Here is a 22,073-nt window from a genome sequence, read left to right as displayed (position 1 = left end):
GAGTGCCACCACGTCGGCCATGTTTGCGCCGACCATCGATTACCTAAGATGGCGCCAAATCCCACGCTCCCCGCTGAGTCAGTCCACAGTCCTAGTTCATCTGAAGACGCTGGCGGCTTGTTCCACACGACTCGACCGTTGAAGTCCGCCAGAAATGCCAACCAAATGCGCATATCCTGGCGAACCTCTGCCGACAGTCTCGTACGGTGGTGCCCCTCTTTGAGACCAACCATAGCTTGTGCAATAGAGCGTGAGAAGGGGCGGGCCATTGGTATCACCCTCAAAGCAAAGTTAAGCTGACCCACTGTTTGTTGTAACTGGTGCAGGGTCACTTTCTCCTTGCCCAGGCATTGCGTCAAGGAAGCCCTAAACTTGGCCACCTTTTCCATCGGTAAACGGAAACATCCCTCCACAGAATCGAGCTTAATTCCCAGAAACTCCAGTGAAGTAGATGGTCCAACCGTCTTACCTGGTGCCAATGGGACTCCAAACTCCCTCATGAGGATGCAGAAGTCGTGCAGCGCCTGTGCACATTTCGTATCGCCGGCTACTCCCAAGAACAGGAAGTCATCAAGATAGTGCATAACATGCTTATGCCCTGTGGCCTCGGTGAATGCCCACTCTAAAAAACAGCTGAACATTTCAAAATAGGCACAAGAAATGGAGCAACCCATAGGCATGCATTTATCCATGTAATAACTCCCTTGAAATGCAAAACCTAGCAAGCGCTGATCCTGTGGGTGTACCGGGAGCAACCGGAACGCCGATTCGATATCTGATTTCGCCATCAGCGCCCCGGGGCCCAGGTGATTTAACATGGCCACGGCATCATCGAACGATGCGTACCGCACTGAACAAACTTCTGGGTCAATGGCCTCGTTCACTGAGGAACCCCTTGGAGCAGATAGGTTATGAATAAGTCTAAACTCCCCTGGGTCTTTCTTCGGGACAACCCCCAACGGGGAACAGATGAACTCCGCCACCGGCGGGCGATGAAAAGGCCCTGCCACTCGCCCTAAGCTGACTTCTTTTGCTATTTTCTTCTCTGCCACGCTTGGGTTGTGCTGTACCGATAACTGGTTTCTACAAAAGGAGTCCCCCCGAAAATCCCCCGCCGGGATGTGGAAGCCATGTAAGAATCCCTTCCTCAACACCCCAGCGGATACATGATCAGGGTATTTGTTCAACCAAGGAGTCATAGCCATGAGATCAACGGGTGTAGGCAATCGGTCACAACGTTCTACCTCACTCCTGCTTAGACCCTCCTTTTCCACCCGTCCCGCTATTTTTAGATCTACATGATCTTTCCGGGTGTGAGGAATTCCCACAGCCCGCACACACATGCTTAAACCTACATGTTCCCTGCGGTCTGTTACAGTTGCCTCGATTGAAGCCCCAACAGACCCCACGCTTGCCGCCATTCCCGCCGGTCTTAGGCTGGTAATCCCCACCGGCGCCCGCTCAAAAGGGCACCGCGGGCTTTTGGCGGACGACTCCTGACCCACTCCCGCCTGGCGAGGACGTACCTGCCGCCCCTGGCAGGAGCTGCTTGTGCCATGACACCGAGTCCAGGCAATCCCAAGTCAAAGTAGCATCATATTCTTTCGCTTTCCGGAATTTCATGTCATAACCTTTCCATTCCTCCCCCTCATACATTGAATAAAAATCCATAATGCGATTTTGATAGCAAGTCAACTCAGTCATCACCTCGGGTTTACGTTCCCCCATAACTGCAGTAAATATAGAAAAGGCCTTAACCCAGTTCGTTACTGTCTCATCCACCCTAAATTCCGCCATCTTGGCGCGCCAGACGCTCGGGTGCCACAAATCCTTCTGGGTTTTAGCATATTCCATCTCGCGATGGTCAGTTAATAATGAAAACATGTTAACATATTTGTCTCCGCATATTAACTCTTTTGTGGCCATAGGGATGTGCTGTGCCACCTTCTCCCGCCTCAAGGGTATTGAACCCTCCCCCGCCATTGGCAATGCGAGCTTACCCGGTTCGGCCGCTGTTCCCGCCGTCTTCTCGTGACCAACTGCAGGTCCTACTGGCGCCACCTGTGGGGGAACAAGAGGAACATTCGCCTTTGCGACATCTCTCGACTGCCGCAATTGCTCGATTAGTATTCTGGCCTCTTCGGCCGGGTCTCCAGGGGCCACTGCGCCCCCTGCCTTTTTCTTGAGCCATGCTGCCAACTGGATAGCTAATTCGGGAGGCATTTCCTCCTCATTAGCGGGAGTAATCACAACCGGGATCGGCTGACCTATATCTGGGTTTGGTACCGGGTTGTCTGCCGTCATGAGGGGGGCGACTGGGGGTACCTCTGGAACCGGGACCTCCCCCGAAACCGCCCTCTTCTTGACCCGTTTCCCTCTACCCTCGGGGACGACTCCCGGCAAGGCCGGGCCTATTACCTTCTTAGGATGACCCGGGTTGCTCAGTGCAGCCAGCTGTTTTTTGACCTCCGTCAAACCTCTACCGATCGATTGGACTTGTCCGAATTTTCGGTCCATGCAAGCCATCCGGTTCGACAATAGGCGTAACACCTTATCCGTCTCGGAACCCTTTCCCGCTTTCTTGCCAGCCATGGTTTCGAGTATTCCGCTCCTAGTCGACGACGAGGTCCTGGACTCTTCGAACTCCAAATAACTGAAAGAGAAACAACAAGATTACAAGTTCTCAAAATTGCTGCTTGTTCCGTCGAGGGCTCACGAGCAACGAGTGGGTGCAGCCTTCAGAGCACAGGAACAAGAGGACGCTTCTTCGGATTCCCGCTCTATTTATTCTTCTGCGGGAGGGCGTGTACCCTCCTCCGGTACGCCTACTGGGCGTGGTCTTCGGTGTAGGTGTCTAGGACAACCCCTCTTGGGCGGGAAAAGGCGCGCCCCGGCTACGCCGTTTCGGGCATACCAGCCGAGCCACACCCCCCGCCCAAAATGGTTTCCCGGGGGGATCGGGGCACCCAACCATATGTTCGGGGGGACCGAGTGGTCGCCCCTTTCCAATATGACTCGAGCCACCTTTCTACATATACATTTAAAATGTTACTACTGTGTGTGTTTGCCTCGCGGTTGGCCTCTGCAAATCTTTGTCGTCCCATGTATTCTTCACTCCACCATAGGTGAAATATTTCTTTCTTATTTGACAACTCAGTATCGGAATGTTCATCTGCCACACCTCAGCACTAACTCGAAATCATATTGCTTTTGAAAATCTCTAAAATGTGGCTCTTTGCACTGCTTCAGTTTATTCTTCTGATGATGATCCCCAGCTCGGCGATTTATGGTGATGATCACTGTATGCATTTTAGAAATGATGCTTCTGTTTTTTGTCTGTCGATAAAAAAAAATGTTTAATACATTTAAAGTACACATTAGACAATTATATTTGTAGGTGTTATTATTGTGCTTTAAAAGAAGTGTTAATGAGGCTTTTTTCAGATGAGGCAGGCTGCTGCTGCTCTGATCTAGGATCCTCGTTGTTGGAGTCTTGCCTCTAATACTGTGAATTCTCTTTATTTTGCAGATGCCTTTACTCAAGCAAGGCCTCAGGATCCACGGGGAGAAGCTCACAGAGCAGCTGAGGCCTCTGCATGAGCGTTTGACATCCTGCTTCAAGGAGCTGAAGGAAAAAGTAGAGAAGCTCTATGGCGTTATAACTTTGGTACTAGCACTTAATTATAAAACACATTTTTATTTCCAGTAAGTTAATAAACAAACAGTCTGTGAGGACAGTACAGTATTTTACAGCATTTATGTTGATCTCGATGTGATTTAATCTTTAGATAAAACCATATAAAATGATGGGCCAGATGTAAGCCGCCAAATTGCGGTCGCAAACACTGAAATTCACAGAATTTCAGCATTTGCGATCGCAATTTGGCTGTGAGCAATGTAGGAAGGCAAATACCCACACGCAAAATAAGGAATCACAAAAATTGTGATTCCTTATTTTGCGCAAGCATTTAGAGAATCACAATTTGTGATTCCCTAAATGCTATGCTGGTAGGCATCGCAAATTACGATTTTGCCTTAAGGAATGTCAAAATACCACCAACTTCAAGTTGGGGGGATTTTGCGATTTCATTTAAAAAATAACTTTTTGGCTTTTTACAGAGTGCCATGTGGCACACGTACATGCCCTTAGGGCATGTATGTGCCCCACATGTGCACACATGCACATTTTAGGGGTGCAACAGGGTGTCCTTTTGGACCCTTTCACCCTTAAAATTGTGCCCACAATTTGTGAGTGCCTCTTGGTTACTCGCAAATTGCGGGCCTAAATCCTATTCATTCGTATGGGCCTCTTGGTCCATAGGAATGAATGGGATAGTACCATTGATTACGAATCTCAATTTGCGATTCGCAATTAAGCAATATTAAGGAATCGCAAATATTTTTGCGATTCCTACCTACATTCAATTTTGCGAGTCCTTAATAGCGATTTGTTAAAAAGGACTCACTAAATTGAATTCACCTACATCTGGCCCTATATTTTTTAAAGTCACAATTATGCTCTGTTTTGCAAAGCCATTCTAGCCTTCACCTCTGGCTTGCTCCACCACGTGGAATACAATTAAACACATTTCTGGTTTCTAATGTGCCATTGCTCTTACCTGTTGCGTGCTATGTCCAATAGACAGTTGCTGTACATTCTTATAAAGCACGTACAATATTAGTTTCTGCTTCCATTCCATTGGTTACCAAGTTTGCTTTCTGACCAGTTTCTCTGAACATCAAGAAACCATCTTCTCTTCTTATCCAACTTAAGTTCATTGGTTAAGAGGCACAATCAGCCTGTCACATTAGTGACAAGAAAGTTGACAGTGACATGTCCTTGTTTGACCAGGAAACATAGGCTTTCAATAGTTAATGTCTTGGATTATAAAGAGGTCCAATGGCTGTGGAGGCTATGCGGAGACTTTTGATAACGGGAATTTGATTTGATAGGAGATGGAAAGCAAGATGGTGTAGCTGTCTCAGAGTGGGCTTGGTGGTTGTATCAGTCTGATATCCTGGACAGACATCTTAGATCTTCTGTTCCTGCTTGCTTGATGTAGCGGGATTTATAGAACATTTCAGGAACTGGAAGATGTAGGTTAATAGAAGTGTAATACAGTAGAAGGTGTACTGCAGGGTCACTCTTTGTACAGTTTTAGTAGGCTATTGCTTCTAGTATTGTCAGGTGAACAGTAAGGACAGGCAGTGCTCACTAACTTTGTCCCACCTAAGTAAAAGATTCTGCCCTGATGTCAGGTGTCTTTGTATTCTCTCCCAGAAATATACCTTGCATTGTTTTATGCTTTGAACTTAATGATCATTCTTTAACAAGTCTTGAGTTTGGAACTTGCACACTGTTCCTAGTGGCACACTGCTGTGTTCAAGGTGGCAGCAGAGTGAATTGGTCTACACACAGCCAAATAGCTGTCATAGTCATCACATGACTTCTGTGATTCTTTTTCTGTTTTACATGCATTCTTTGATTATGGGAAGAAACTTGGTGGACACGTTGCCGTACAATATCAGATTATCAGTTTGTTTTTGCAGCTTTTGACAAAGATGCAGAAAAGGAAAAACTTACCCTGAATTGTGTCTGTCTCACTTGCTCAGGTTTCGTTTTGACTTTTGGCCTGATGTGATCCCAAGTACACTGTACCTGAACATGGGTCTATTCCAGTGGGATCAAGTAATCTCACTTCTGTGCGTTTTCAAGCTCTGTTTTGCACTTAAAAGCCCAAGTTACCCAGGTACCTCTCATGGAGGGTGCCAGAGTAAAGAGCCTAGCTGCTGCTTTTGGTTTTGTGTATGCCATAGAGTTGTGAGGCGAGCCAGTCTCTGTCCATCAGATATCTTTCCCCACTCCAGCCACCTCTCCCTCCAGATGGCTGTCCACCTTTAGCCCTTACTCTCTCTCAGCCCCTTACTAAATTTACCATCGACTGAGTTATATGGAAATCTCAACTCCGACTTCACCAATCTTTTCTCTTCTTTATCTACCACTGTTGCTTAAAACTCCTAGCTTGAAGTTTCAAATTGTGATGTGAACTACCCCACTATAGCTAGGCAAAGCTCCTTCCTGAACATTATCAGATATCTTTAAAGGCAGTGTGGCTGCACTCAAACACATTTGCTGGATTCTCATTGTTTTAAATGTGTACACTAAGTGAAGCAAAGTGGGTATTACCTCTTTGAGGTTCATTTTGAGCTTATTGTTATAATATGTGAAGTTTCTCAGTTTCGCATTCATTCCTGACATATTTTTCACTTTTCCGTAAGTTCATCAGAGAAATGGAGCAGCTAAATATGCTGACCTGCCCTTTTGGCACGGTTAGCATGAAAAGGTGGTTACACACAATGAACTCAAGCCCATTAGACTCCCAAATGAGTGAGAGAACTACAGGTGGAAAAATCAGAAAACTGCTAAGTAGTTAATTGTAGTGAAAAAGACCACTCTTAAACAGCGTAGCTGTTCAAGAAGTCAAGCGAAGCAGCCACCTGCAAAGTTAAAGACATGAGGCACAAAAATATACAGGAGATAAGCCAAGGACTTCAAAAGAGTGATGACAAAATGCTGCAAAACAAGTCTTCACCTTTGAAATAAATCTCAGAAATAAACATTAGGCATGGCTATTTATAAATGTGCTACCGAGGTTGCAGTGTACAAAGATAAATGAGGCCAGTTGTCAAAGACAACATCACAGCCTCCTTTGGTATTAAAATATATTAAAATCTCCAATAAGAAATGTTGATTCAAACGTTTTAGTGCCAAAGCAGTTATAAATAAATCAGTTTTGAAGAGGTTCTTTTGGTTGCTATGAAAATATTAGCGCTAAGCATAGGCAATACACTGGTACCAAAATAACTGCTCTGATAGATACTTCTAGCAGCTGATTTACACCTTTTAAATATTCCCCAGGCTTCAGACTGGATCTGGGAGCTTTTCAACAGTACCTTTGTGCGCAAGTATGTGGTGCCATGTGGCTCATCACTGATACTGTTCCACTCCATAAAATGACATGCAGAGCCTATATAGGGGCCACACCCATGCACTAACGTAACTTCCTTTTTTTTACAAGAATACAGAGCTTTCTCTCATCTCTGTGAGACCCCCTTTACCTCTTTAAATTTGGAAATCAGTGTGCTAGGGAAATGGCACCACCCAAAATGATAGGCTTCAAACCTTGTAGAGACTGTCACAAAAACAAATATCTGACTCAGAACATCATCAGGTTTGCCTGTGGTGTCACATCTCTAAGGCCTGCAGAGGTTGCACGTCAATGAACCAGAAGGCCACCCGAGCCTGTGAGGCAAAAGTCTACATCACCAAGCAAAGGAAGAGTCAGTGACTACTTCTCCAAGTTGAAAATTCAATCTCCGTTCTAGATCCAGAAGTCGCAGGAGTCCTTCCAAGGGGTGGTCTTTGTCTCACTCAAAGTTGAGTCAAAGAAAAAATACAAGAAATCTAAGCGGGCCTCTGCCCCTTCCAGCTACTCTCACTCTTTTGAGACGTCACAAGGATGTCTCCATTGCTCCATATTTCTTGATCTCGCTCCTGAAGTCAGTCGACATCGGAGCCTATCCTGCAACTTTTTCCAGAACAGCCTGAGTTTCTGAGTCCATCTGCCATGCCAAAACAGATCAAAGAGTTCCACAAGGCTATGCTCTGACTCTGATCCTTGCCAACTCCCTGTGGTGCATCTTCAGAACCCACATAGCTGAGAGGTTCTCCTTCTGGAATACCTCCGGCATGGTTCACCTTCTGCGCTGGTTTGACCCTCCGTGTCCACCATGGGCCCACCTCAGGCTTTAGTTCCAACTACACTCCCGGCACCAACATTCATGCTGGTTCCTGGAGCTTCGCCACGGACTTAATCAATGCCGTAAAACGAGATACCCATTGTACTTTTTGATTGTGAGTGGCTGCCGGTTTGACCTCGACCGAGGCACCTCTTATCCACCAGTATCACCATTTCGGTGCAAGGCCAAATTCAAAATGCTCACCCTGGCCCAGTTTCCTTCTACCCTCGATCCATCCTGGAAACTGGATGGTGGCATTGGACCTGCAGGACACTGTTTTCTCATCTTCGTCCTCCCACAGATGCTCTCGGCAATTCACAGGAGGCCAAAAGCACTTTCAGTTTGCCCTGCTCCCTTTCAGCCTCATCAGTAACCCTCAAGTGTTCAAATAGGTGATAGCGGTGTTCGATACCAATCTTTGGAGGGGGGTTACTAGTCGTACCCTAACTCAATGGCAGGCTGTTGAAGGTGGACTCACCAGAGTTAGTTACAACCCACCTCCAAATGATGGGGAACCTCGTTACACCTTTGGGCTTCTAAATGAATTTGCATAGTCACACCCGACTCCTTTGCAGGGGCTGCTCTTCAGCAGCGCTATCATGGATATGTTGTGCTTTCCTTCAGACCAGCGAGACCATGACACTCGGGAGATAATCCCGATGTTCCAACCTCTATCCTTGATCTCAGTGAGACTGAGGCTTTTGGGCTTACTAGCCTTTTGCTTCCCATATGCCGAAAATGCCAGGTGGAACATGCAAGCTTTGCAGTGGGACTTAAAGTCTCAGTGGGCTCAGCATCAAGGAAACATGCCAAATTCCATCCAGGTGTCTGAGGAGACAGCAAAAGACTTGCATTAGTGGCTGTTCAATCTCAATTTGACCAGCGGCAGACCGTCTCCTTGCCCTGCTTTGAGTAGGCAACGATGATGAATTCATTGCTACTGAGTAGGTGAGGTCATATGGAAGAGGGGCAGATCAGAAGACTTTGGTCTTGAGCAGAGACCCGCCTCCACATCAGTTTGTTGGAGTGGCATGAAATTTGCTTGACAGTGAAGGCCTTCTACCCTCAATTAAGGGATAGCTGGTATGGTTCACATCAACAACACCACAGGCATGTGGTACTACAACAAACAGGGTGGGGTCCTGTTCCAAGAGGCTGTCTGCCTCTGGGAGTTGGCTGAATCATCAGAGTATCTCTCAGATGTTACACCACCTCACTGGATCATTAAAGGCCAGGGTGAGCCCTGGCTCGCTCTCTTTGCCACCACAGAGAACGTCCATTGTTAGCACTTTTTTGCCCTGGAGTTCCCATGCAGGCTCTCTCGCGGAGATGCATTCCATTTTGTGTGGAGCATTGGACTCTTGTATGCCTTTCCACCACTACCTCTCCTCATCTCTGGAAAAGATAAAACGACCAGGACAAATAATTTGAGTGGCTCCGTATTGGGCCAGCAGAGTGTGGCACCTGGAGCTTCTGGCCTTGTGCATCCATCCTCCAATCAAGCAGCCACTTCCAGAGGACCTCCTGTCACGACAGCAGGGTTGAGTCCTGCTGCTGAGCCATCACATCCTGCTTCTCCATGCATAGAGATTGAGCGGTGGCAGTTGATTCGCTTTAACCTTTCTTCTGAGGTAGTTGATGTCATCTTAGCAGCCAGGTGTCCTTTTTACGAAGCCTATGTATGCTGGACGCTGAGACATGTGCAGGGCCTGTCAGTTGTCCTGTTGCAAGCAAAACTGTTTATTCAAGAAAAGAGTTGCTCCAGGCACAGTTAAAGGGCAGTTGTCGGTATTGCGCCCAACCACAAAACACTATGGTCTCAATAGTCAGGTCAGTTGAGATGGTTGTTTTGCCCGCTCATTCTTGTTGGATTTTTTAGTTTGAGCCTTTCCACAGACCCTCCACCTCGGTTGATGCTACTTTGGTATCTATTTGCAAGTTGATTAATCTGTGGGTAGAAGTATCCACTAGAAGAACAAGTAACGTACCTTCAGTAATGCTCTGTCTAGTCAATGCTCTACTTAACTGCATATTCCTCACCACCCTCTCACCCTCCATTTTGAGGTATGGTCACTTCCATCTAAAAAGTTCCCTATCTAGGAATCTGCACACTTGCTAGTTCAATTTGCAGATGGGCTCCTCAGAAGAGTTCCTGAAAGAAACCGACATCAGTGCACATGGGTGGTATTTATATGCAGAGTGGAATAGTGTTGATGTGGAGTTGCACAGCACCACCTATCGGCGTGCAGGAGCCCTGCTTTTGAGTTTTCCTGATCCAATTTAGCGCCTGTGTGAAAATGACAAGATGAGGAATCTACAGTTAGAGGATCCACCAGAAAGAGCAAAGTACTTTTATCCCACATCTATAATCCTGTTTGTTGAGCATCAGTTGTGCACTAAAACTATTGTGCTTTGCTTAGTTGTGTTGCTAGTTAAGCGCTCATCTGTGGTTAATAGCCCAAGGCTCGTCTATCAATAGATTGAAAAGTGTGTACATTTATTAGGATGTTACTTTAGTCTCTGCTTTAACATGAACTCGTTTCTAATGGATTTCTGTTTTCAACAGCCTTCCTCACTAACCGACAGGAAGCCAAGCCGCTCGGGTTCTGTGGTGCTGCCCTACATCATGTCATCCACCCTCCGTAGGCTGTCAACTACTTCTGTCATCTCCACATCATCTACATCATCTGACAGCACTTCTTCCAGACCTGGATCTGATGGGTTTGTTTTGATCATTTTTTTCACTATATGTGCATTGTCCCTATTATAAGGCAGCTGCTTGTACCCTAGTTTGTGTGCATTTATCTTTTTGGCTCCCTGTCAAATCCTTGTGCCCAATAAATAATTGCAAGACTCGCCAGCAAACACTTTCCTACTCATCTGATCAATGGAACAACACTCGTTCATGAGTCCGATTGTGAGAATCCTTCATGAAAGTAGAGCATTCTATATAAGTAGTCCAGTCATATGGAATGATTAATAGATCGTTAGATTTGTTTCACTTGCGGTCAATTTAGGCAGCCCCTGAATATATAGCTGTGCAACATAACATGCCAGATGTAGACATCCTACCTCCTTTCCCAAATACACTTTTTTCGCACTTACTCTGACTCTTTTTGCTTGAAAAAAGTTGTAATTTCTTTTGAAGTGTTGCTTGAAAATTACTTTTTCCTTTCTCATGTCATCTGCAAGCATCAGCTTGTTAACCAGTAATGCCAACTTTGTTGTGGAACTGCGAAACCACGTGTCAAGGCCTCACACACTCCACCCAGATTTTGTTGCATAGGGCTCATACAGACATACACTTTTTAACCAAGTGCACAATGTTTTGTACTGTGATGCCTTATTAGGTGCTGTTGCATGCCGTACAATGCTAGCAAACATAAGCCATGTGGACTTTCCTTTGGAATAGTACCTCCCACTACTACACAAAACATAATTAATCTTGCACAAATTATATTGAAGTAGTGTGGCTCACTGGTTAGAGGCGGCAGACCCGAGAGCAGAGGACGGCCCGGGACCAGGGTTCGATTCCCGACGCGGCAGGTTTCTGGACCAGGGTCAGCGGACTCGATAATTCTCTCGCCTCGGTGCCCACTCTGATCAGCGATCACACTCGGCAACTCTGGGCACTAGCTTGCCTCATCTTCACTAACGGCCCCACCAGACCGCCGGGGATGCCTGGTCTCACCCTGGAGATACCCATTAAGGGACCATCTCTCAGGGAAGCCAGGAAGGGTTTCGTAGCGGTCGAAGCGCGGAGGTACCCCTTCGGGAGTGATTCCAGCGCTATATAAGCACACAATTAATTAATTAATTGAAACATCCTGTTTATTTTGTCTGTATTTCTGTGTGCATTTTTTAATTCCTGCACAGGTAAATTTCACAGTAGTTTCTAGACTACTTAGCTTTTTCCAAACTTGAATTGTTTGGCACTGTGATTTGACTATGTATGCAGTTCTGTGAACTGTTTGCGCTCTGCACCATACCAGAAGTGTATGGCTTTGCTCAGTTTCTGTCAGTAGCGGCTGGCAGGGAACGGGGGTGGGGGGAGGACAAGATATAAAAAAAATATACCACTTACCTCTTCGTCCGGCCTTGTCTCTCCTGTGCTTCTCTGCGAGTCCAGGAAGCACACAGGTTCCCATAAGCCAATCACAGGGTCTGCAATGCAGTGTTGTGATTGGCCTGAGCACTGTGGTTCAGTACTCAGATTGGCACAGAGATCCTGTGCATGTTTCCCACCAGGCTACGCATTACAGCCTGGTGGAGGCCATGCAAAATGCACATGACTGTTTGGCCGGCCAAAGAGGAGCTTTGAGGAAGACCACAGTAGATGTTGGCTATTTTTGAGAGGGAGGGATCTATTTTGACATGATGGGTACTGTTGTTTTAGAATGATTTGAGCATTACTAGAGCAGTGTCGGTAATGACTGCTGAGAAAGACTATCTTTGAATGGGCACCTGATGGTGTTAAATGCTGCAGAAAGATGTAGTAGTATCAGGGCACAGGAAGACCTTGTACTCAGGCAGAGAAGAGCTTTTATGTTGTGTTTAGCAGGGTGGTATTGGTGCTCCTTCAAGGCCAAAATTGAGATTGAGGGTCACTAATGAGGCCATTGGGCTCAGGAATGGGAGAAGATATTAGGCTGGAGACTGCTTTGATTACCTTGTGAAATCGGAGGCTTGAGATTGGTCTATGATTCAACAGGATAACCGATTCCGTAGTTAGTTTCTGTAGGATAGATGTAATAATTGCATATTTGAGAACCTGGGGGATTTCCCCACTAGCTAAGGAGCTACAAGATTAGTGATCATCAGTACGACTGCAGGGAGGCCCATTTGTCAATATTCCTTTCAATGGCTGGTCAATCAAAGGAGGAAGAAACGTTTTCACAACCTAGGTGGGTGTTCGGTTAATATAACACTGATGGAAGAAGCAAAAAGGAACTGTCAGCGTTTTGTTGCTAATTGTGTTATTTGAACTTGGAGATCATGGTAAAACAGGAAATATATTGCAGAGTTGTCATACAGGTTTGTTCATAAATTACTGAAGGATGACTTGGCCAGATATCCATTATTGTTGCCCATAAGATCTGAAAGCACACTTTCACTGATTGAGATCAGGTTTGGCCCATTAGTCTAGGAGAAAAAACATTCCTTTATGTGAGCAGCAGAGGCCCGTCCCTAGCCAAAGTGGCCAGGTGGGCCGATAGAGGGAGATGCGGGGGAGGGGGGATTTCCGGGGACAAAAAATAAACTTACCTGATCACCGCCTCTGCCGTCGTCCGCTCCATCACGCTCTTCCTGCATCTGGGACAGGCTCCCAGACTGCACTGGGGCCAATCATCACGCTGCAGCAAAGCAGCATCAGGATTGGCCTGGACACTGTGACTTCGTGCTCCCGGTAGACTGAGAGCCTGTGCCTGCTTTCTCCAGCTGGGGCTGGAGAAAGCGGGCCAGCCTGAAACTGTCGTCCAAAAGCATCATGTGCAGTGAAGAGACAAAGGAGTGCACTAGTACTTCCCCACCACAGTGTCATCCCCCTGAACCCTCCCCCAAGACTCCACAGAGTCCTGGGGGTAGTTTCAGGGGGATTAAAATAAAACAATAATACAACGAGTTAAAAACCTGTTTTATTATCGTTTTATTTGCGGATGGTGACGGGCGGTGTTCCTCAACTCGAATAGAGGGGCCGCCTCTGTGTGTGAGACATCTAGCTTTCTGGCCCAACTTAGAGATGATCTTGGGAAGGTATTGTTTTACCCTGCTGATCGGACTATTTAGAGAAGGAGAACAAAATCACACACAGGCAACTATATAACCTAGTTTTTCGACAGTGTAGGGATTATAGAACATCAGTCTTTAACACGGCACCAATTTTTCATTCATACTCAGCTACTGTCCTGTAGCACTTAATATATGTGCACCAGTAATTAAATCCACTATCCAATGCTGATCTTCTCATAAGAAAAACTAGCCTTAAATAGAGCAGCATCTCAAATCGATTGAAGCACAAACTTGAAACGCTAATTTATTTTTTGGGATCTGCCTTGATATACTGATACTGTTCTTCTTTGATATGGCACACTGTGTTATGTCTCCTCGTATCCACTGGCAGATTTCAACATTTAGTTCTACTGATCTTCCACAAAGCTCTGCTCTAGTTTGTTTCTTTAGCCCCTCATCTTCTGAACGTAATCAGTCTTTTCGCCCTCCATGTGTTATGTTACTGTTTGTGTTTTCCAAGAACATGTCTCTGTAATGGGATGTTATAAAGATTTTTATATTTTTGTGTCATGTCATGGGCACAGGTCGATTCTTGAGCCTTTGGTTGAAAGAAGAGCATCTGTAATTTCAAGAACGGACGACATTCCCATCAAAGACGAAAGCGACAATCGAATCAGCAAGTTCAAGAGGAAAGAATGGAATGTCAGCAAGTCACAGGTTATTGTGGAGAAGCAGGCAGAGTCTGACCGGTCTTCAGAAATGGTAAGAATCTCAAATTAAGGAGATTTAAGTTTTTGTGTATTTCCGATAGTTTTTTGTGGATGAATAAAATAGTGCAGCAATAAGATTATTATAAATCCTGTCCAAAGAAATACATAATTCTCTATATTTCAACCTGCCAGAAAATATATTTCGGAGAGGTGAGTATGTATCATTTCTGAAACAAGACTTGGAGCCTACCTAGATACTTTTTCAAGGATAAAAAGATCTTGTGTATTCTAAATATCTTTAGAAATCCAAAACGAAGCCTACATTTTACATTAAGGTCCTAGAAGCTCTCAGATGAAATACTTTTTAGCTGTGGATGGACATATATATGCAAATATCCCTCACAATAATCCAGGGGCCACATTTCACAAACAAAGACTACTCTTTACATAATCGGGGATAGAAAACAATAAACTGATGCAGAAAACAGGTGATTTAGAGATTGATTTGAATTGCCATTAATTAATAATCTGTTTTGATATCAAATTTAAGACTGTTGTCCATTTGTTGCCCTATTTAACTAAGGGAGACCACCACAACCCAGATACTCACAGACTTGATCCCGAGTTAGCTTTCCTGTTGTGCACACTATCTCAGTTAGCTTTCATGTATTTTAACCTCATCTACCCAATCGACTTGACGGCCTGCACCTTTGTACAGTCCTCTTTTCATCAAATCTTTGTTCACATTCCCTAACACCTCCAGCTTCTGCATTGTCATATTCCCTACCTACTTAATTTTACAATCCCTCATTCTACCCAACCTATATTCCCATTAATTTTTCCCCTACTCTTCCTCTGAACTGCCTCCAGTATTATTCCATTTTTCCAGCTTACTTCCTTGTCTGTTCATTTTTCTATATTCCTCCTGTTTCCATACCCATTCTTCCTTCTGTTATACACTCTTCTGACTGTTTCCTTTCTCTAAAGATTGTGGTGACTTCTCTGCTGTGCTGGTTTTGAATCACACACACCTAGCTAGAACCATCTGATGACTGTTAAAGGCTAAAGGCAAGGATACATTCAGCGAGTGATTGGTGGGTTCTGAGAGTGGTATTTGACTAGTACTTTCTCCGCACTTGGTGTTCTTTAAAAATGTGTGTCTTTCCTAAATCTGAGCGGGGTTGGGGGCAGTCCTGATGGAGACATGAATGTTGTTCCAAATTCTGGGTTCATGGGTGGATATATACATATATCGAACAGACATGGTATGCCTAGTAAAATATCATTCTTATGGATATAACAACCTGCAGCGTCCTCATTTTAAGAATATTCTCCCAGGCGTCAGTCTTTTTCCACAGTGGTAGCTATCCATTACAACCAGTTGTCGCCATGCGGCTTGAGTCCACCAGACACAATGACACTATTGAATAATAGCTGCCAGCCTCTGTGCTGACATTGGTTCCTATTTTTTTGAGTCTCATCAATGCGGTTTAGCAGTCTCTTGATGTTTCACCGATGAACATTCGTCATTTTCAACAGCGTCTACCAACGTCAGTGTGTTGAAGGAGGCAGCCAGACCTTAGGCCAAGACCTTTTGCCAATCGGTCTCTTTTCTCCATTTAGAGCTGACAGTGTTGATAGATGCTTCGTTCCTGCTGAGGGGTCACAGAGGCAAGTAAAAGACGAGGCCTCAGTTCTCCATTGAACAGAGAGACCATATTAATGTACTAGATTTACACACCTCTTGGCTGGCCAGGAGGGCCTTCTTGACATCTTTCAAAGGCAAAACAGCCTATGTCCTGTTGGCAGCACTACAGTCACATGGTACTGCAACAAGGAGAGTGGTGTGAGGTCAAGTGTGCTGTGCTAGAAAGCACTACGGCTGTGGAGGTGGCTGGATCTTCAGGTGATTCAAGTCAACCAATTGGCAAGATTCCTGACAACCAAAGTGAAGGAGTTCAGCTGGTGGCATCTAGCCAGATACAAAAGATGTTTGCAACTGGTGGTAGTTTAAAGTATCTTAGCCGAGTTAGGCATGCCTTGGGTAGATCGATTCATTGCGACCCCAAACTCAGCTCAAGGTTCCTTAGGAGACGTATCACTTTCAGTGAGATAACGGTCTCTAATCAGAATGTGAGAAATCTGTGATTAGAGGTAGCCATCAGAAGTACGAGATACTTAACTTTGATAAGGCTCTTTATGGCCATTCTGTCTTACTGAAGACTCCTCACTGCACTCCCTCCTCCCCATTCTGTGGAGTGGACTATCTGAAAGAAACAGGTTAGTATTAGATTCCTTATTTTAGAATATCCCCAGGCGTCAGACTGGATCCGGAAATTTTTGTGTAGCAGTACCCTTGCGCGTCGGTAGGCGTCGTCCGCGGCTCCTCGTCCGTCGTCGGCGTCGTGATGACATCGTCGGAGTACTTAGACACCGCCTCCGCGTGCTGACTTCAGTTCTTCTTTTTTCTGCGCCAGCAGCGCAGATCCGGAAAAAGTGGTACCTTAGTAACTTTTTGACTAAACTTTTTACGATCCCTATTGATCCTTTTCGAGTCTTAGACTCCGAACGGTGCCGGTAGGGATGCCAGGTTTTAAACCCTGTGAGGACTGTGACCGACTGATGTCGGTAACCGACCCACACCGCCGGTGTCTTCACTGTCTCGGCATCGACCACGACGACAAGGCCTGTCCGACTGCTGAGCCCTGACTTCGGAAGTTAGGCAGGAGCGGTCCCGCAAGCGGCTCGAGCTCCGGCAGCCGGCTCCTCGCCGCGAGAGGTCCCGGTCCGGACGGAGGTCGAGGGACCGGTCGCGGGGGCGGAGCCATCATAGCTCCAGGAGTCGACATCACTCTTCAGGCTCGAAGTCGTCAGGTAAGCACAAGAATTCAAAGAGACATTATCACTCTTCCGACTCCCCCATACGCTCGCGCGACGCGGCCGGGTGTTAGGGTGACACCGCCCAAGCGGCTCCGTCAGAGTCGCAGGCGTCGCGACCTGCCCCATACCCTCCGGTCCCTGGGCAGCAAGCGACGCCGGAGATCGAGCACTTCCTCATGGCCATGAGGTCCCTCTCTCCTCCGATGGGCTCTGCGGCGCCTTCGGGCCCAGCGGACCCGTCTGGGGGCCCTAGCGGGTCAGGTGCTTCGGCCCGACGCCTTCGGGCCCGGCGCCGCAGGGCCCCGCTGGATCCGCTTCCGGATCCGGGTCGTCGCCGGTTGACCTAACGACCTCACCGGCGCCGGTCCCTAGGGTGTCGCCTCCGGTGCCGACTTCGGGCGACGCCGTCCCCAATGCCTCCCTCGATCCGGTTCCGGCGTCGGAACGGTCCCATCCTTTGACAACCCTGACTTTCAGGACATGGGTGATGAGGAGTATTGGGAGGGTTCTAAGGACCCTCTGACACGTGAGTGTCAGTCCCAGCAGGACTAGAAAGGTGAACCTGGGGATGCCAGTGGTCTGACACTGGTTTTGTCTCACCCCCTACCGTGGCTACGGAGGAGGGGGCAACCTTCAGTGTGGTGTTGACGCGGGCGCCCAAGGCCTTGGGCCTTAAGTTCCCCGTCGCGGCCGTGAGGACTAACCTCCTCACTGAGGTCCTTAAACCGCAGTCAAGCTCGGCCGAGCCTCTGCTGCCGTTTAATGAGGCCTTGACTGATGTTCTTTTGGGCACTTGGTCCAGGCCCGCTACAGGTCCGCCTGTAGATAGAAACATGGCCAGACGCCACCGCCCGGCCCCGGGCGACCCTTGTTTCCTGTCCACCCATCCCACCCCCGAGAGCCTGGTCATCCAGGCCTCCAACTCCCAGACAGCATTCCCGTCGGCTCCACCCGATCGGGAGTCCAAGAGGTATGAGCAATACGGCAAGAAGGTATACTCCTCCCTGAGTTTGGGACTGCGGTCTTCCAACACTGCATGCCTCTTGGGCTGCTGCACCCACTCTCTGTGGTACACGATCACGGACGTGCTGCCACAATGCCCGGCGGAGGTCAAGACTAAACTCGCCCAAGCCCTTGCGGAGGGTCGAGATGCAGCACGCTTTTCCATTCGGTGTGGGCTGTATACCACCGACTCACTGGGCAGAGCGATGGCAACGACGGTGGCGATTCATCGCCATGCCTGGTTTAGGTCCGCCAACTTTTCGTCCGATGTCCAGAATACCCTCATGGACATGCCGTTTGATGGCCGTCGCCTTTTTGGCGACAAGGCAGACCATGCGCTTTAAGGACTACAGGGCTACGGCCAAGTCCTTGGGCCTCTCGGCCCACGCCAGCAGTCAGGTGCCTTTCGCTCCTTTCGTGGCCAAGGAAGGGGCGACGCCACACGTGCTGCCAGCCACGCACCGCAGACTAATTACCAACGCTGTGGGGGCCGTGGAAACCGCCGTGGCGGCGGTCGGGGACAACGGCAAGGCCAGTCCACACCTACCTCAGCAGCATCTGCCTCACAACCCTCCTAGTCCGTGCTTTCAGGCCCATGTGACGCCAGTGGGGGGCAGGGTACGCCATCACCACTTCCACTGGCGCACTGTCACATCGGACAGGTGGGTGCTGCAAATCGTCCAAAGGGGCTACTCCCTCTCCTTCGAGACGATCCCTCCAGCCATGCCACCACAGTACCACCGCGTGTCGGGGGATCATTTGCGACTTCTGCAAGAGGAAGTTACGGCCCTCTTGGCCAAGGGGGCCATCGAGAGCGTTCCTGGGCCAGAAGTAGGGTGTGGTTGCTACTCCCACTACTTTCTGGTACCCAAGAAGGCAAAGGGGGCCTACCCCCTATCTTGGATCTACGGAACGTCAACGGCTTCCTCCGGAAGGAGTAGTTCAAAATGCTGACACTGGCTCAGGTCTTAGCTGCCCTGGACCCAGGAGACTAGATGGTAGCGTTGGACTTGCAGGACGCTTATTTCCACATCCCCGTCCTGCCAGCCCACCGACGCTATCTGCGGTTCACGGTAGGCCACGAGCACTTTCAGTTTACCGTGCTCCCCTTCGGCCTTACCAGCGCCCCACGGGTGTTCACGAATGTGATGGCGGTGGTCGCAGCTCATCTGCGCAGGCTAGGGGTTTGTCTTCCCCTACCTCGACGACTGGTTGTTAAAGGCGGGCTCGCCCCAGTCAGTCGTCAGCCACCTCAAGACTACGGCCGACCTCCTGCACCTGCTGGGGTTCTCCATCAATGTGCCGAAGTCACACCTGTGTCCCTCTCAAAAGCTCCTCTTCATCGGAGCGGTTCTCGACTCGGCGCAGTTTCGGGTTTATCCTCCCGAACAGCGGGTTCGGGATATTCAGGCTCTGATTCCGATCTTTCAGCCTTTATCCTGAGTCTCGGTCAGGTTGACGCTGCGGCTTCTGGGGCTGATGGCCTCCTGCATCCTTCTGGTGCATCACGCCCGATGGCGGATGCGGGCTCTACAGTGGGACCTGAAGTTTCAGTGGGCCCAGCATCAGGGCAACCTGTCCGACCATGTCCTGATCTCAGAGGGCACTGCGAGACAGCTGCAGTGGTGGCTCACGGACCGCGATTTGGTCAGCGGCAGATCCCTCTCCCTTCCCCAACCGGAGCACGTAGTTGTGACGGACGCGTCCCTCCAGGGCTGGGGAGGCCACATGGGAGAGGCGGAGATCAGAGGCCTCTGGTCTCGGCGGAGTCCCGGCTTCATATCAACCTTTTGGAGCTGCGGGCGATTCGTCTTGCACTGAAGGCAATTCTTCCCTCTGTCCGGGGGAGTGTAGTGCAGGTGTTCACGGACAACACTACCGCCATGTGGTACTGCAACAAACAGGGCGGGGTGGGGTCGTGGACCCTATGCCAGGAGGCTCTACACCTCTGGCAGTGGCTGGAACATCAGGGGGTGACCCTGGTGTTTCAACACCTGGCAGATCCACAGAACGCCAGGGCGGACGAACTCAGCCGCCGGTGCATGATTGATCACGAATGGCGTCTGACCTCGGACGTGGCGCAAGGTCTCTTTCTGCAGTGGGCAGAGCCTTGGTTAGATCTATTCGCCACCGAAGAGAACGCGCAATGTCTTCAGTTCGGCGTATTGGAATTTCCAAGGCGGCACTCGCTCGGAGACGCTTTTCGGCGCGAGTGGAGTTGCGGTCTGTTGTATGCCTTTCCGCCTATACCACTTCTGCCCAGGGTGCTGAAGAAGATCAAACGCGACCGGGCCCAAGTCATCCTTGTGGCTCCGGACTGGGCACGAAGGTACTGATATCCCGAGCAACTCAGTATGTCAGTCGATCCCCCGGTTCGTCTGACTCTTCAGGGGGACCTTCTGTCGCAGCAGCAGGTGACGGTCCTCCACCCAAACCTGTCCAGTCTCCACCTCCATGCTTGGAGATTGAGCGGCGACAGTTGAGGCCGTTTGACTTGCCTCCTGAAGTCTGTAATGTCATTCTGGCAGCCAGGCGTCCCTCCACAAAGTCGGTATACGCCTGCAGGTGGAACAGATTTGTGGCATGGTGCACAGCAAAGGCTGTGAATCCTCTCTCTGCCCCTCTTTCTGAGGTTCTTCTTTTCCTTCTTTCTGTTGCCCAGCAGGGCTCTGCTCTGGGCACTATCAAGGGCTACCTTTCTGCCCTTTAAGCCTTCCTAAGGCTGCCTGATCAACCATCTTTGTTCAAGTCCCCTATTGTAACTCGTTTTCTGAAAGGCATCACAAACACGTTTCCACCTGTTCCATTTGTGATGCCTCTGTGGGACTTGAACCTGGTTCTTACCTATCTGATGTGCGCTCCCTTTGAGCCACTTCACAACTGTCCTATCCGCCTTTTTACTCAGAAGACTGCCTTCCTGGTTGCCATCACCTCTGCCAGGAGAGTGAGTGAGCTCCAGGCTCTTTCATCCAAACCTTCTTTCCTTTCTGTCCATCAGGACAAGGTTGTGTTGCAGACTAGACCCTCTTTCCTGCCCAAGGTTGTCACGGCCTTCCACATCGGGCAGTCTTATCACTTTGCCCACCTTCTTTCCGCCTCGGCATCCCTCAAAGGAGGAAGAGCGGCTCCACCGTCTGGACCCAAAACGTTCTCGTTTTATCTGGATCGCACTCTCCAGTTCCGGGTGGATGACCAACTCTTTGTTGGTTACGTAGGTGCTAAGAAGGGACGGGCGGTGCACAAGCGGACCATCTCTCAGTGGGTCGTCTTGTGTATCAAGGCTTGTTACTCCTTGGTGAATAAGGAGCCTCCTGTTGGGCTGAGGGCCCATTCCACTCGGGCCACGGCGGCTACCACTGCCCTGGGCCGGGGTGTCCCTTTGCAGGACATCTGTCAGGCAGCTACGTGGGCATCGCTGCACACGTTTGCTAGACACTACTGCCTGGACAGCCAAGTCCGGAGGGATGGCTTCTTTGGCCGTTCTGTCCTCCAGGACTTTCTGGTGTGATTATTGGTTCGCAGACCCACCACCGAGGTTGATATTGCTGGGGTATCTATTCTAAGGTAAGGAATCTAATACTAACTTGTTTCTTTCAGATGAACAAGTTACTTACCTTCGGTAACGATATATCTGTAAGAAACAGTAGTTAGTATTAGATTCCTTACCGCCCCACCCATCCTCCCCGTTCTGCGAACCGATATCTAGGGTTAAGGTCATCCCCTTTCAGGGCCCTAGTTTCAATGGCACCATTGTTGGTTTTTAACATGGCTCTGCGTTTCTGGCGCGGAAAAGCTGTGTCTAAGAACTGACGTCAGCACGCGGAGGCGGCGTCTAAGTACTCCGACGATGTCATCACTACGCCGACGACAGACGCGGAGCCACGGACGACGCCTACCGACGCGCAAGGGTACTGCTACGCAAAAATTTCCGGATCCAGTCTGACGCCTGGG

General features: G+C 48.6%; 1 protein-coding gene across 1 annotated transcript in view; it reads left to right on the top strand.

The window, feature by feature from the left end:
* DOCK5 (dedicator of cytokinesis 5) overlaps nt 1-22,073 on the top strand; it is a 581,227-nt gene that overhangs the window by 469,402 nt on the left and 89,752 nt on the right. Inside the window, exons 41-43 of the mRNA XM_086942489.1 lie at nt 3,530-3,667; nt 10,367-10,521; nt 14,115-14,292. Of these exons, the coding sequence (XP_086798615.1) occupies nt 3,530-3,667; nt 10,367-10,521; nt 14,115-14,292 (471 nt within the window). The remainder of the gene's footprint in view (nt 1-3,529; nt 3,668-10,366; nt 10,522-14,114; nt 14,293-22,073) is intronic.

This window comes from Lissotriton vulgaris, chromosome 11 (genome assembly GCF_964263255.1).
Source record: "Lissotriton vulgaris chromosome 11, aLisVul1.2, whole genome shotgun sequence".
Lineage (NCBI taxonomy): Eukaryota > Metazoa > Chordata > Amphibia > Caudata > Salamandridae > Lissotriton > Lissotriton vulgaris.
The sequence above is the reverse complement of the archived record's forward strand: the minus strand, read 5'-3'. Positions and strand labels throughout refer to the sequence as shown.